Source organism: Symphodus melops, assembly GCF_947650265.1.
Source record: "Symphodus melops genome assembly, chromosome: 1".
Taxonomy (NCBI): domain Eukaryota; kingdom Metazoa; phylum Chordata; class Actinopteri; order Labriformes; family Labridae; genus Symphodus; species Symphodus melops.
The window spans coordinates 2,890,219-2,905,214 of record NC_136691.1 but is presented as its reverse complement, the minus strand read 5'-3'; the positions used below and the strand labels follow the sequence as shown (position 1 = coordinate 2,905,214).

The following is a 14,996-nucleotide window of genomic DNA, read 5'->3' as shown; positions in this document are numbered from 1 at the left end:
GCATTCATTGTTCAGAACAGTAAATCCTGTTATATTCAAACCTGCCTGACAGACTGCACAGGTCCGTGTGTGTGAGTGTCTGTTGTCGTTTGAATGACTTTAAAGCAGGGTGCTCTCCCTCTTTGTGCAGCTCATTGAGTCTGAGTTGTGACATAAATCTCTGAAAATAAAGCAGGAGGAGAAAACTCAGCGACACTATCTGCAAAGAGATAATAGGTACGTCTTTACCCAGAGGAGGCGCTGACAGCTTTCAGAAAAACATATTTCTGACATATTTGTAGTTTCATGGCACGGGGCTTCCTTTTTTGGGGGGGGAGTGAAACATCTTCATGGGTCTTACACAAAAAAACACTTTTACAAATATCGACTTTGTGGGCTGGCACGCTGCAGATGAGAGTGATCTCTGTGTCTGTGGGCGGGGAGACAAAGTGTCAGGTTTGTTTGGGCGTCTCAGATTTACCTCGTAAACACTCCAGCTCACACACAAACAAAGGTGCGGTGAGAGCTGCGTGTTTGTAAGGTCGGGGCCTACATTAGAGCCTCCGGCCTCATTTGGACAGGATTTAAGACTCTGGAGAAGGTAGGGGAAAGTTTACACAACCTTTTTTTGATTCATCTCTCCCAGAAAAGGATGATTCATAAAACTCCTCCAAGATAATGTTAAATTTTTTTTTGCTCTATGTGCAGGGTAAAATGCTGCATGGCTGCCTCCCTGGTGTTCAGACTTCATGACAAAGGTCCCAAGCTGGTGAGGGAGGTGCTTCTCGAGCGAGGGTGGGAGGAATACGACGAAGCAGAGGGAGAGGACGAGGACTGGAACCTGTACTGGCGGGGTTCCGCCTTTCGAAACGCAGAGTATCACAACCTGTTGCCATGGCAGCGACTCAACCACCATCCCAAGACTGGTGGAATCACTCGCAAGGTGGTCGTCTGAAATGTGTGTTGATGTCGAGAGGTGCAAGAGGCATATTGCAAAAAAAAAAAAAAAAAAAAAAAAGAGCCGTGCAAAATTATAATAACAAAAAAATACTTAGGTTGTCTTATGGTGTGCAGCAAAGCCTTCTTTCTCCCTTTACAAAGATAAAGATGTGCAGTATATCCTGTATATATACAGACGGTTGAAGCTGTTTTAGACTTGAAATAAGCTCTCTATGATGCTCCATCAAAATCAAACCAATGACCTCTTTATTTCTCCTCATTTGCAGCGTTATGTTTGGTTATACATCAAAATGTTAATTTAAATTCAAGCTGTGATAGTGTACAGGACGCTGCTGCTGCTGCTTCTTCTTCCATCATTTCCACCTCTTCCTTTCCTGACTAAAGATCTTCTAAAATATATATATATATATTTATTTTTTTTAAAGGACAGCTTGGCACGCAACTTGAGGAGGATGAGAGCCACGTTTGGTTCGGCTCTTTACGACTTCAGTCCCGTTGCTTTCATCCTCCCGAACGACTACACCCGCTTCCTGTCCGAGTACAACAAACTGCGTCTGAGCAGAGGACCTTTGGTGTACTGGATATGTAAACCCGTAGATCTATCCAGAGGCCGAGGAATCTTCCTCTTTGAGGACCTGAAAGACTTGGTCTACGACTGCTCTGTAATCGTACAAAGGTACATCAGCGAGCCGCTGTTGATCTCTGGCTACAAGTTCGACCTGAGGATCTACGTCTGCGTGAAGAGCTTTCATCCGCTGACTGTTTACATCCACCAAGAAGGCCTGGTGCGATTCGCCACTGAGAAGTACAACCTGACGTCACTGCAGAACTTCTACGCTCATCTCACCAACACCAGCATCAACAAGTTCGGCCCTTTCTACAAAACTGAAAAAGAAAGAGTGGGCCAAGGATGCAAGTGGACCATGAGCAAGTTCAGGCATTTCCTTCACGGCCAAGACATCAATGAAAATCTTTTATGGCAGCGGATCAACAACATCGTGACTCTCTCCCTCCTTACGATCGCTCCATCTGTCCCTTCCTGTCCGAACTGCGTGGAGCTCTTTGGCTTCGACGTCCTCCTTGACGTCAAGTTCAAACCGTGGCTGTTGGAGGTGAACTACAGCCCGGCGTTGACTCTGGACTGCCAAGCGGACGTCACGGTGAAGAAAAGGCTAATCGGCGATCTCGTCGATTTGATGAACTACACGTTGGTCGATGGCTTGAGAGAGAAGGCTTATCAGAGACGAGGTTGCACGAAGTCCTGCTTCCATGCCAACCTTTCCGCCAATTCCTCGTCGCCTTTGTTCCCAAAGTTTAACAAACCTACATTTAAAAAGTCGAGCAGTGGAAGCGAGTCCTCTCAACGTCAGACACTTCCTGTTCTCAAAACGACTCGCCGGTTTGAAAAGACAAACCAAAGACAACACGAGCAGAGTTCTGTTTTAGCTTACACCCAAAGATTTCTTCCCCCAGTTGACCTAAACAAAAGACAGGCAACCAGGGACAGGATCACGACCAAAAACCAGACTCTGAACCGGATACTCGGCCCACATTCAAGGACAAACGTGACGGTGGCAAACAGACAGGCGGACAACAGGAGTCTCCTCAAGTCTGAGGTTACAAACTGTGACGGCACTGAAACAGAAGCTGAGGCCGCCGAGCTCTCAGCAGAGACAGACGTTTCCTCCTCGATACGTGATACCCCGCAGAGGGGCCGCGGATTCAGATGTCCCGCCGTGCCCTGGAAACTCCCAGACATCCACAGGTTTGTACACGACTGCTGATGTCGTAAACCTTCATGCTCTGAAAATATTCGTCGATGAATTGAGTCAATTAGAGATTTTTTTTTTTTTCTCAGCTCAGAGGGGGGGATGATTCGTCCCATGCATCCATTATCTAAACCTCTTGTCCCGTTTGGGGTCGCGGGTGGCTGGTGCCGATTTAAGCTGCCAATGGGCGACAGATGGGGAAGGTCGCCTGTGCTGGTCGCACGTCAATCAAAGGCTGTTATTTTAGGAAAAAAATCACAGTAGTCCTTTTTTTTCAGACTGCCGTTTCAAGCCGCGATATTCTCGCCCTGTGACATTTCACCTTCAATCTGAATGTCGTGGAGGCGTAACAGAGGGGGGGGTACAAGTGATAGCAAGTCTGTACCATCTTCGGAGGAAGTAACAGAGGCGTTACAGAGGCGAGATGATTTCAACGGAGCCACGGCTGGGAGAAACAAATTCTGTCTTCTTCTGTCCTTTAAGTGTCGACAAGTCCTATCAAATATTCGGGAGACTCTCCGAGTTATTGCTCTGATGTTGGGGACAATTTTCCAAATTTAACATAAATGTAGTTAAATTGAATAACTTACACCATAACAGCATATTTTAAAAAAATTAGCTGAGCCATGACCAACCATTGTTTTACAGGGGGAGACACGAGCAGGAGAGGATTCCTTTTGAGGGAAACAACAGACGACATGTTCCTCCGCTCAGAGTCGGAGACTTCATACGGACGTTTCCGTTTAACGCGGCCACTCAGAGGGCCGCACAGCACGAACTGGATATTAAAGCTGTCACACAGGAGCTCCAAAAGCTGACCGCTCGGTTGGCGAGACCAGACAAGAAGAGAAGGACAGAAGAAGAGGAGGCGAAGAAGGACAAAGACGATGAAGAGGAATTTGATTCGCTGCTGTGGGGGCCAAAAGATCCTCCTCTGATTAGTCAGTGCTTGACAAATTATGGGTAATGTAACTTTTTTTTTTTCTACGTTTGCAGGTTTGATTATGACCTTTAAAAGCTGTGAGGTCGAAATCAACATCTGGCCTTGAAAGAACTGGCGAGGGATGGAAGCATATCGACTTGCAGAGCGCGGACGTGTAATGACACCATCTTTTGTTCGTCCTCATGAATTATTGTCAGGGTGCTTAAAGACCACTTAGCGCTGAGTTATAAACCTGCACGCTGTGACGCTAACATGATTTAGAGCGCGGACACAGAGGTGAACGCTAGCTCTGCAACACATTAGAAACACTCTATCAACAGACGTTGGATTTTTAAGATGTGCAGCTTATGTGAATGTTTCTCGTCTCTTTATTGAGACGGTATCTGTCAAAATGTTGAATTATTTTTAACAAGTCAAATATACTTTTACAAGCGCTGAGACAAAAGAAATGCAAACCCTTAATATGAGATCGTTTTTTTTTTTTTTTAACAAGCGTCAGTTTCGTGTGTCTACGGCGCTCTTTTATAATATTTTCCTTCAGTTCTTTTTTCAGGCATCGGAGAGTAAACTGAGGAGCAGCGGAGGCCAAATATGTGAGCGAGCTCAGAAATGTGTTTGTTCTCTCTTTGATGTTTGAGTCAATGTGTTTTCAATAGAAGAAAAAAAAAAACCCTCCTCACCTTACCTGTGTGATTACACACATGGTGATTCAGATGATTTATGACCTCTTTACAGACAAAATCCCTCATGTAGGTCAGGAGGTTCACAAAGATATTTAAAGACAAAATGTTGAAGGAGTGAGTTGATTTTTTATTTTTTTAAAGATTTTTTTTGGGGGCGGGTCTTTATTGTAGAGATATAGGACAGTGGATAGAAATGGAAATCAGAGAGAGAGAGAGAGAGAGAGAGAGAGAGAGAGAGAGAGAGAGGGGGAATGACCACAGGTCGGATTCGGACCCACTGCTGCCTCTACGTGTGACTTTTATATGACTAAAACATCCAGTAGATATGTTTGCCCTTAAAGTGTTCCTCTTAAAAGCTTTGTTGTTTCGTCGGGTTTATTGATACGTTCCTCTCATGATTTAAGTTTTTAAAGACCTACATTGACATCTGTTTTAATATGTTGTGTGATCTGCTGATACGGAAACCTCAATGTTAAGACCAGAACAGAAAACTGAACAACAAAGCAGCCTCACTGACTTGTACAACAATAAACATGTTCGGATCCATCCTGTCGGTCAGTGAGTTGATGAACATCACTTTCTATATCGTGAGTTTCAGCGACCCCTGAAATGTCAGTGTGCTGCAGATTGAAATTGTTTGATTTGATAGTTAATACTTTGCATGCAATCTGACTTTGACGAGTAGAAACTGATTTAAGGTGTTAGATAAAAGCTTCAGACCTGATGAAGTGTAGCAGAGAAGAAAATCAACATCTTACAAATAAAATGCTTAAATAAATGTACAAAGTCACTTTACTCCAGCTTTATATTTTATATTTTACCTCTCTGTGTCCTTCCTAGCGAGCAGTATGTGCAGATCTCGGTCTGGCCACAGGGCGGCGCTGTGACTTTGAGTTTGTCTTCCAGTTTCGATGCATCGCTGATCTGCCCTTCAGCATGATATCAAACGCCAGATCAGTGATTGTCTTTGTGCTTCACCTGCTGCAGAACAGCCTCCATCTGCTGCCTGAGGGCCTGCAAACACACACACACACACACACACACACACACACACACACACACACACACACACACACACACACACACACACACTGTTTGACCTAGTTCAGAAACGCGTACTGTGTGTGTGTGTGTGTGTGTGTGTGTGTGTGTGTGTGTGACTCATGTGTTGACCTGAGACGTGGGCGTTTGTTTGTAAATGTTTGCACAGATTTACTTGGCGATGTCGAACACCTCTTATCACACCTGAAACCACAAGTCGCCTTCAGGAAACTTTAAAACTGAGTCAAAACAGAAGTGATGGATGAGGCTCAGTGAAACGGTTTTCACGCAACACACACTTCAAATCAAAAGGGCAAAATGACTGATATTAAAGTATGACTTTAAGTCTTTTAAACACGTCCAATCATCAAAAAGTTCATAAAAAGTTTGAAACTTTTTATTAAGTTAAATAAATGTATAAATATAACCTAACATTGCCACTTAACAAGAGTCTGTGTCGTGTGACGCAGATGCAAAATGTTTAAAAAAAAGAGCTGGGTCAAATGCATGTTGTAAAGTCTGGAGTTCATAATCCCCCGGATTACGAGACGCTTTTTTTTATTTAATAGAAACTAAAGAATCTGCTCCGTGTGTGTTCACCTGTTTTTCATCACGCAGATAAATGTGTATAAAAGATGGGTTGACTTGAAACAGACAACATCTGTCATTATCCGAAAGACTGAAATTGAATATTAAGCACAAACGTTTCCCAGAGTGACCTTGTCATGGCCACATCAGCGTGTCGCTCTGGGTTCTGATATTCAAGATATTCAAAGAGAAACTACATGAAGACACGGAGCTCCCTTAAAAGGTTCCTATGATTCACCTCCAGACTAATTAAACTGTGCAAAAAAAAAAAAAGTTTTTCAAATTTTCTGTGCTGTTATTTAGAAGCAGTTTTTTTTCTTTCCACCACACCTCTTGTCACCAATTCAAAGAAGCAGCTGATTATCATTTCCAGCATGACAAGCAGCAATGGAGAGGGAAAACAACAGGCAGCAACTCGCCCAGGTGGAGAGAGAGAGAGAGAGAGAGAGAGAAAACCACAAAGTAATTAAAGAGGAAAATAAGATTCAGAAGAGTGTGACTCATTATCAGATTTACAGAGGATTACTATATGTGTATTTAAGGTTAACTCAGGCAGCTTTTTAGTTATCCAGGTCTAGTCACGATAATTCAGACGATTACACATAATTCCCAGCAGCATCAGCCAGTTTCACCATTATGACACCACAAACAACAATAAGACTTAAAGATCCAGTTTCACATTAACTCCAAACTCATGATGCCGATTTAAAGCCCTCTTCATGTAAAGCAGGTGAGACCAGTTCTGCGGCGTGCTCGCAGCAGAAGGGAGACCATGAAGAAAACGGCCCTGATAAACAGTCGAGCACGTTCCTGACACAGATGTGTGTGGAGCGACGAGTTCACGTCTAGTGTGTGTAATCAGCTTCACGGGAGACGTTGTGTTGTGAAACGGAAAACTGATGTCATGAGAAAAAAAACACAACAAAAACAAAGCGTTTTGTTGAGCAATAACGATGAAGGCCACATCCGTATTTTTGGAGGGCAAAGTTGACGTCAGAGAGATTAGTGTGTTGAATTAAAACAACATTTTACACAACACGACCTTGAACAAGAAAGTGAAACAAGGATTCAACGAAGAATTCATTATTAGCCGTGACCAAAGGTGATAGGATTCATCCAAGGCGCACCAATCTGTAGAAATCGCCATGTCCTATATTTCCATTCATTGACCCGTGTAAAACACACAAACACACACTTTAGATACTTTAAATAAAAAACAGGGTCTTTCATTCCATTCTCTCTTTAGGTTATTTGAATTTGACCATCAGTGGAGTTGTGCCATTCGGTCGTCACGATTCTCTTATTATGAAAGATTTCAAAGGCAGACAGGAAGCTGAAACTCGCCTGCCGCTACACACTGATAAAAAGACGCCAACTAACTTCCTGGACAATGTGGTCCGTGCCTTCGTGTCGATGGATCAGATAATTTACTGAGACGGAAGCCAGTTATCAACATACCACGTGGTACCACGTTTGTACCTGTCATAGCAACATGGTGTTTCTGCACTTCTTCTTTTTTTTAAATCAAGATTGTCAGGTTTCCATTCCTGTTTCGATGTGTCTATCTTTATTTTCTCAAACTCTGGACTTCAGTAAATACACAAGGACGACTTTTAAGAAGCAGAATTCAGAGAGTTTGTTTTCTTGAAACTTTTATAAATTACCAAATACTGCAGACGAAGCTTCCCCCGATGTCACCCAAAGGACACTTTAAAAAAGCCTTTTTTCCCTCATCAGCTTCAGGTGATGTTGCTGATCTGCTGCCGTTATGTTTAAACCTTCACACAGGGGAATAACTGTACCGTCATTTATAAGCTTGTTGCCACAGCAACGTCCTGTTGACATTGTGAACAGTGTTTCAAATTCAAATTCAAAAACTTTATTTGTCCCCGATGTCAATCTGAAGGCGCACAGAGCAGTTAATGAACAACAGTCCATACTAACATTTTTAGTATTACTATTTTTATCTTAAAAGCTTCTTATAAGCATCTTGTCGGAGTATCATTAATATAATATGTGGTGCCTGCGTCTGTCAACTCACAGGGTGAGTCATGATTGTCTAGATAAGGTAGGAACCTTTGTTACGTGTTGTTGTTGTGACCGCTAAAGCCGTGACACACAATGGGGTTTTTTTTCTCAAAAGAAAAATCACTTTTGATAACATACCAAGGTACAGGTCCTCGATTTTACAGATACAATTTCTGTTTACCTATTTTCTTTTAAGCATTTTTCCCTCCACCCATATAAGGATAGACCAACAAAACGCACCTACAATAAAATACAAATAATAAATAAATAAATAAATAAATACAGGTCTATTTGACTTTGCATGAGCTGTTACATAATCAAAAGAGATTCAAAACTTATTTACATTAACGCTGAACAGTTTCTGTATCCCATGTTTCCCATCCCTTCAACAGAAACAGGAAGTCGGATGTTTTATGTTTAATGAGTTTGGAATTGGTACGCCGACGTCTGATAACGAGCTTCATTGTATTGCAAACTGCCAACCAAAGTGTGAGTTCAGAGGATGTTATGGACGTACTTCACAGAGTTTTGCAGATTTAAAAATGTATTCAAGCAAGGAGTGAACAGCAGTTTAAAACGCCGCTGAGTGGAGGAGAAGTTAAAGCTGCTTGCAAGCAAAGCGTCCTGATACATGCAGGCGGAGGAATCTGCTTTTAATCAGGAAATTAAACATCTGGGAATTTCCGGCCGTAACTTAATTCTGGTCAGCGCTGGCTTGGAATCCATCAGTTTATGTAAAGAGATATTCAAATCATCATCATCATGAGTTTTATCCAAGTAGCAACGTCGGGGGTCGAAATATGGAGCGAATTGAAAAGGGAAAAAAAACTGCAGTTCCTCAAGTGTATGAATGAATTTCATTCACATACACATTTGTGGACATTTGAGACAATTAAGAAGTGTCCATGCATGTGAACTGGTCCCCAAAGAAAATCCCTAAAGGTTGTGCTAAGAGACTATGACAAGTGTCCACTCATAGAATCACTGTAATGTCCCATATTAAACAGTTCTGGTCTCTCTAGTTAACTTAATGACAGGTACTGTATGCATATTTACTGTGCTGACTGATAAGCGTGTGCATTGTCGCTGTCTGCCAGGAGGTTTAAGGCCTACCTTGTTAAAACGTTGGTTGAGGAAGCATTCCTGATGTGGTGACTGCGTCGCTTCAGAAACCAGCGGGTGGCGCCACTGAAAACACGTCCATGTTTTATACACTCCATGGTTTTTATCACTTCTTTCCGAGCGGGAGAAAGGAAGTGCTTGCCGGAGAACCAATCAAAGACTGAGGTCCTGATTTGGTCACTGGATCCTTGAGAACATCCATCCCTCCTCTCCCTCACTGGCATAACATCCTCTGAAAGGTTAAATCGGGAGTCCTGGAGACCGAGGCAGGGAGGAGGAGAGGGGAGCTTGGGAAAGTGGTGACACTGGGGAGGATGGTTTGTGTCACTTCATCTGCTGCTTCTGGCAGAGGAATGCATGTGAAATGCATCTCATGAGGTGTTGAAGCAAACACGAGAAGCTGCTGTTGTTGCAACTTGTTTTTGACCTTTGACCTGCTTTGAGCCTGCACTGTTTCCTGTATGTTTTTTTGTTTTTGCTTTATAACAGTTTGAGGATATCGTTTCAACGTGCAGGCTTGAGACTCTCTCCGTGTGGTCATTTCAAGTCTTTAAACTAACAATAACTTCCTGATTTGTCCGGGCCTGAGGGGAAATTCTGCTTGAGACGTTGAAAAGCTGCTGCAGTTTGTCTCAGCTTTGGGCATCCACACGTTTTTTTTGTTGTTGTTGTTGCTGCAGACATAATTTGGATCTTTCCATGGACCTTGACCTCTTTGAGCAGATTGTAAAGTGGCGTCATTTACACGTGCTGGTATCACAGTAACACGACTAACACGTCGTTAGTTCAGCGGTTTCTGCCAGCTACTCGTCAAACCTGTACCATCCTGGTCTTCTCTATACGTTATCTCCTCAGCTAACAAGGCTACATGTTGAGCAAACAAAGAATTAGGCGGAGCCCCTGCACATTCACAGAGGAAACCCTGCGGCCGGTTTGAGTGAAGCCTTCTGAATCTTCTCTTTACAGTTTAACACGATTTCTAGTTTAAATCTTGAATTTGATGAGAGACTCTCTCAGTTCATTTTGTGTGTGTTACTTTAAGCGTGTGTGTTTGTGTGTGTGTGTGTGTGCGCGCCTTCTTGTTCACGTTGATGTGTGAGTTTTGTTTTTATTACGTTTCATTAAAGTTGTTGCCTAGGAAACATCACCTCTTTAATTTCAAGATTCGAACTTTAAATCCAAAGTGACCTCTGACTCTTTCACGCAGGTTGTTTTTTCTTTGTTTGACTCTTTTCTCTCTGAAGCACTCGTGAACAGACGAGACGACTTTAAGAGTGATGGATTATTTTAACATTTCCACCTCTCTTACAAGATATTTATTCCTCCTTCTCTTCCAAATGGGATTTCTCTCTGGACCTCGTCTCTCTTTCAGGAGAATCAATGAGCTCTGTCTTTACTTGAAAAGGGAACGTTCAGGCCTTTTTTTTTTATTCCCCCGGGAGGGTTGAGGTAAGTTTCGCTTGGCCTTGGACCAGGGAACAAACCTCAGTCTTGGCCGCTGTCTGGCTCTTTCTCTGTGGCGTCTGAGGTTGATGGAAACCAGTGCAAAAGTGGTGTAAAGGCCCAAACTTGAGGCTGCGCTCGGGCTGAAAGGTCAGAGGATATCCAGCTGCGTTCTCTCGGTATTTACAACCATAGACGGGGCGGAGGAGAGCTTCTGGGTGAGAGAGGTTAACGTCCAGCTGACCCCACCCTCCCTTCACTATGTCGTAATCCCACAAAGACGGATTCTACAGAGTGTGCCGGGAAGAAGCTCCGCTGACACTTTGTACAATCATAACGATTTTGCAATAGCAAAATATTGGTGTCCCAATCTGTGATTTTACGTCACATTCCAGTATTGCAAGAGTACAAGAAGTGCAAACATATTGTTTCTACCTCTGATGCCCGCACAGAGAGGATTCAGTCCCAGCATTACATCGCTGTGAAATTCATACTGAAGGCGGGACATTAGAGGGGTGTAAATATGGTTTATCACCTTTAACTGGTCGGCCAGTTAAAGGTGTCAGTCACTGAACACTGTGGTCTGCTGTCAAACAGAAACGATCATTATTTGTGGGAGCAGACGGTGCATGAGTGAGGACGGCGGTGGTTTAAGGGACGATGGTGGAGGCCGGAGCGTCAGGGACGTCGGGTGGTAGCAGGGACAGATCCTCTCGGCCCTCCTCGGCGTCTGGCACTGAACTGAATCGGGGTAAAGCTCTTGAGGTGGCTGCTCCCTTTACTTGGAATTCATTGGCTGATTTTATGTCCAGACACGTGACTGAAGACGTTCTGCCTGACTTGTATTTCTTGATGAACATTAGCTGGTTTCACGTGTTATTTTGTATTAAGTATCACAGCTGGGTATGTAGTGTTGGAAACTTTGACTTCCTTCTCTTCACCATATTGCAAATATCTTTTTGTTTTTATCTCTGAAAACGTTTTCTTCAATAAAGGAAGTTTCAAAAACACATTTTAATTTAAAAGCAGTGATTCGACAGTGCGGGCGGAGAAGGTGAGTTCACTGAGTGCGTGCTTGAGACCAGAGGAAGTGGCAAACATCTCAGCCTCCTGTGAGATTGTATGGATGAAAGTAAGAAACATCGGCAGCGCGGTGATTTATAGCGGCAGGTTCAACTTTGCAGCGAGTGTGAGAGGAGTCACAGCTTAGGGTTAGAATCTTAAAAACACTTGTCTGATTGTTAATCTGTCAGACCGGCTGCAAATGCTCCACTAAAAATGCAAAGTTACACATCCTCTCATATATTATGTGTTTCTGACAGCCGAAAATGTTGGGTTTTTTTCACTGTATGGGCGCATGTTCTTTGATTCAGTTACATTAAATCAACCTGCCCGAGAGATTCGGTGCCCCCCCCACATGCGGCTTATTTCCAGCACGTCATTCCCGACTCTCTCTCTCTCTCTCTCTCTCTCTCTCCTGGTTAACTTCTCTGTCCACTGTCCTGTCCAAATTAACGTCAAGCCCCCCGAATAAAGGGAGGATAGTTGTTCTCCCCTTCTGAACTTGAAGAGACATTAAAAAACACTTCATTAAGTTCGTGACTCGTCCCATACGCAGAGGCTGAAGTCCTCGAGAGCGGGCGTCCAGGGTTCACATTCAACCTGTGGCTCTTTTCCCTCATGTTGCCCCCCACAGTTTCTGCCTCGGTCCACTTTCCTGTCTCTACAATAAAGACCAGAACAACTGAGGACATGTACAAAGTAAAACCCGACACTGAAAAGACCAGAACTAAAACCAGATATTACAAAATAAAACAGGAAACACTTAAAACAAGACGAGGAAACATTAAACACCAAACTAAGAACCTGAAAACACAAGAAACAGGAAACAAGCCTACAGACAACAGAGAAGGACACAAGGACACAAGGAAACACACTAAGGACTAAAGTAAACCACACTAGGAATCATACATACACAGAACACGAGGGAAAGAATGAAAACTAAAACAAGCTTAAATACAGAAACAAAACAAAAGCATGACAAAAATGTGCTGCAGCTTGAAATAAACCACTCGCCTAAACTACTTTGAGTGTTGTAAAAGTGACCCAGTGGTTCCCACAGTGGGGGTCAGGACGCCGTGGAGGGTGGCGAGATTCCTCCCAAAAACATTTAAAAAAGGAAAATGATTTAAAATTACGTATTTAATTGAAAAAATATTTTCAAAAATATGACGGTGTTTGGGCTAGTGTGTGCCAGTGTTTGGAGAGGATTAACAGGACTGTGTTAAAATGTTTTAAGCAGCTTTAGTGGGTCCCCCAGTCTCCCCCAGTCTCCCCCAGTCTCCCCCAGTCTCCCCCAGTCTCCCCCAGTCTCCAGCACCGTTACATTGGAGGACCCAGTGTCTGTGCTCGAATCCCTCAGGTAGTTAAACTTTAGGTGTGTATGAGCCGCAGACATGAGTGCATATAGGTGAAGAGTAACCCAGCACACAATCAAACTATTGTCTGAGGGGGGGGGGGGGGATCCAGGAGGGGGGGGGGGGGGGGGGGGGGGGGGGGATCCAGGAGGGGGGGGGTTAAAGGTCAGTTTAAAGAGAGAGGAGGGGGGACTAACAGAGAAACTGGTTTCTTCAAGTCTATGACAAGACAAACACAATCAAACGTATAATAGTCCCTCTGTAAATATAGCCAACATATAAAAGACATCGTGTTAATAATTACTCTCTGACAATAAACCTGTTAGTTAACCCCTTAAAGTCCACTGTGGAGTTATTGCTGTGTGAGTCATCACCACATTTTGAGTTTCCACCTCCAGGAAAGAAAGAAAAATGATACAATGAGTAGACGGTTAAAGTTAAAGGTCCTGTGAGGAACTTTTGGTTGGGTCGGTTTTGGCGTCCCCTGTGGACAAAGTGGGTGACAATCTCTTGCTGATCTTGTCCATGTACATAAAAAAGTAAATGTCTCCTGATTAAAAAATCGAATCTTTGCCTTAGAATTATTGTTTAAAAAGTCTGTTTCAGGGCGCACTGGATAGCCTGGCTGTTTTCATGCGAGGGTATCGTCCTCGTCACAGCGGCTGCAGGTTCTAATCCAGACCCGACCCTTTCGCTGCACGTCGTCCCACACTCTTTGCTCCCATCATTTCCTGTCTGTCTTTAACTGTCCTGTCCTCAAAAACAAAAAATGTAAAAAAAAAAAGACAGATTCAGACATGTGCTGTTAATTGACACGTGACACCTTCCCCGCAGCACGGATGATAGGCATGTTTAATTTCCTCTCTGATGGTAAAGTTTGCTTTTCTAGGTCATACAGAGGGAAAAACTCCTCACAGGAGCTTTTAGACAGAATACTGTTGTTTTTAATCTGTGTCTTTTACTTTAAAAAGTTTTTTGTTGTGTTTGAATGTACCGTCTTGCGTTTTAAATGGCATATTTGCACACGCAAGTCTTAAACAAATAGCCTGCCTTCGCATGCAAAAGCTTTTTTTTTTCTATTCGCTTCTATAAACACAGATCATATAGGTTATGTTGGTTTCTGTTTTTAAAACAGGTGATGCATAAAGAGCGACTGTTCAATCATGAACCAGCGTTGTAAAGAGTTCACGTCCTCCCTGCGTCTCTCAAACGTGTCCCCGCAGAAAATCTGAACTTTCAGAGCTGTCTGGACTTGCAGCCGAGAAGCAAAGGCATGCACAGTTTTTGAGGCATGCAGGGTTGAGATTGAGTCCTCGGCTTCACCCCCTCTTCTTCTCCTCCCTGAGGACGTTACATTCCAAGCAACCCCCGTTTACTTGCCCTTACATAGTAGAAAACACTGACAGCAGCAGCTGACTGATATATCATTAATTCCCAGGGATCCACATCTGTGTACTCGGAGGACAGAGCGACGGCTTCTGTGTGCAATTTTAAGAAGTCAGCCTGGGAGCTGCAGCTTGAAACACTTGGAAACTGTCATTCATGAGAAACTCCGGGTTGTACAGCAAACTCTCAATATGTGCCAGGAAATAGTTGTGTGTGTGTGTGTGTGTGTTTGTGAGGAGGTGACATTTTTCTCGAACATTTTTCTCACATGGTTGGCTGTCAGTCAAAAGTCGTATCAGCTCGAGTCATCAGGCTTGTCAGGGCTCAACGCTGCAGCACTCGCTCTGCAGACTTTGACCAAACATCCTCTTAAAAGAAGTGAGAAGTAATTCTGTTTTTGTTTGATGTTTAACCTGCTTTAGTTTCAGTTTGAACTAAAAAACGTTAAAAGTATTTGTCATTGAAGTGTTACACGCTGCTCCTGGATCTTGTGAAAAAGCAGCTGGTGACTTACCTCCCCGGGGCTAAAAGGCGGAGCCACAATCTGAGCACAAGGTTGAACAGCGAGGAAAAAAGAAGCAGACTACAGTTTGCTCTGCAACACTGAGGGACTCAGCTTCAACTCCAGCTTTCTGAA

General features: G+C 43.4%; 2 protein-coding genes across 5 annotated transcripts in view; one reads left to right on the top strand and one right to left on the bottom strand.

The window, feature by feature from the left end:
- Window positions 1-14,996, bottom strand: part of igf2r (insulin-like growth factor 2 receptor) — a 77,798-nt gene that overhangs the window by 45,235 nt on the left and 17,567 nt on the right. The window contains exons 2-3 of one of the 2 annotated variants that reach the window (XM_079341319.1): window positions 14,874-14,991; window positions 5,156-5,348 (exon numbers count right to left, since the gene is read on the bottom strand). The gene's annotated coding sequence lies outside the window, so the exon portion shown is untranslated. The remainder of the gene's footprint in view (window positions 1-5,155; window positions 5,349-14,873; window positions 14,992-14,996) is intronic. The other variant, XM_079341320.1, reaches the window with a different exon arrangement.
- ttll2 (tubulin tyrosine ligase-like family, member 2) lies at window positions 72-4,171 on the top strand. Of its 3 annotated transcripts, XM_079341400.1 has the most exons (4): window positions 72-580; window positions 688-922; window positions 1,365-2,704; window positions 3,357-4,171. In XM_079341400.1, exons 2-4 carry the CDS (start codon window positions 701-703, stop codon window positions 3,673-3,675), a joined length of 1,881 nt encoding a protein of 626 aa, XP_079197526.1. In that variant the 5' UTR covers window positions 72-580; window positions 688-700; the 3' UTR covers window positions 3,676-4,171. The 3 variants fall into 3 exon arrangements, with proteins under 3 accessions (XP_079197526.1, XP_079197525.1, XP_079197527.1); XM_079341399.1 differs by having other exon boundaries at window positions 72-922; XM_079341401.1 differs by lacking the exon at window positions 72-580 and having other exon boundaries at window positions 840-947; window positions 999-2,704.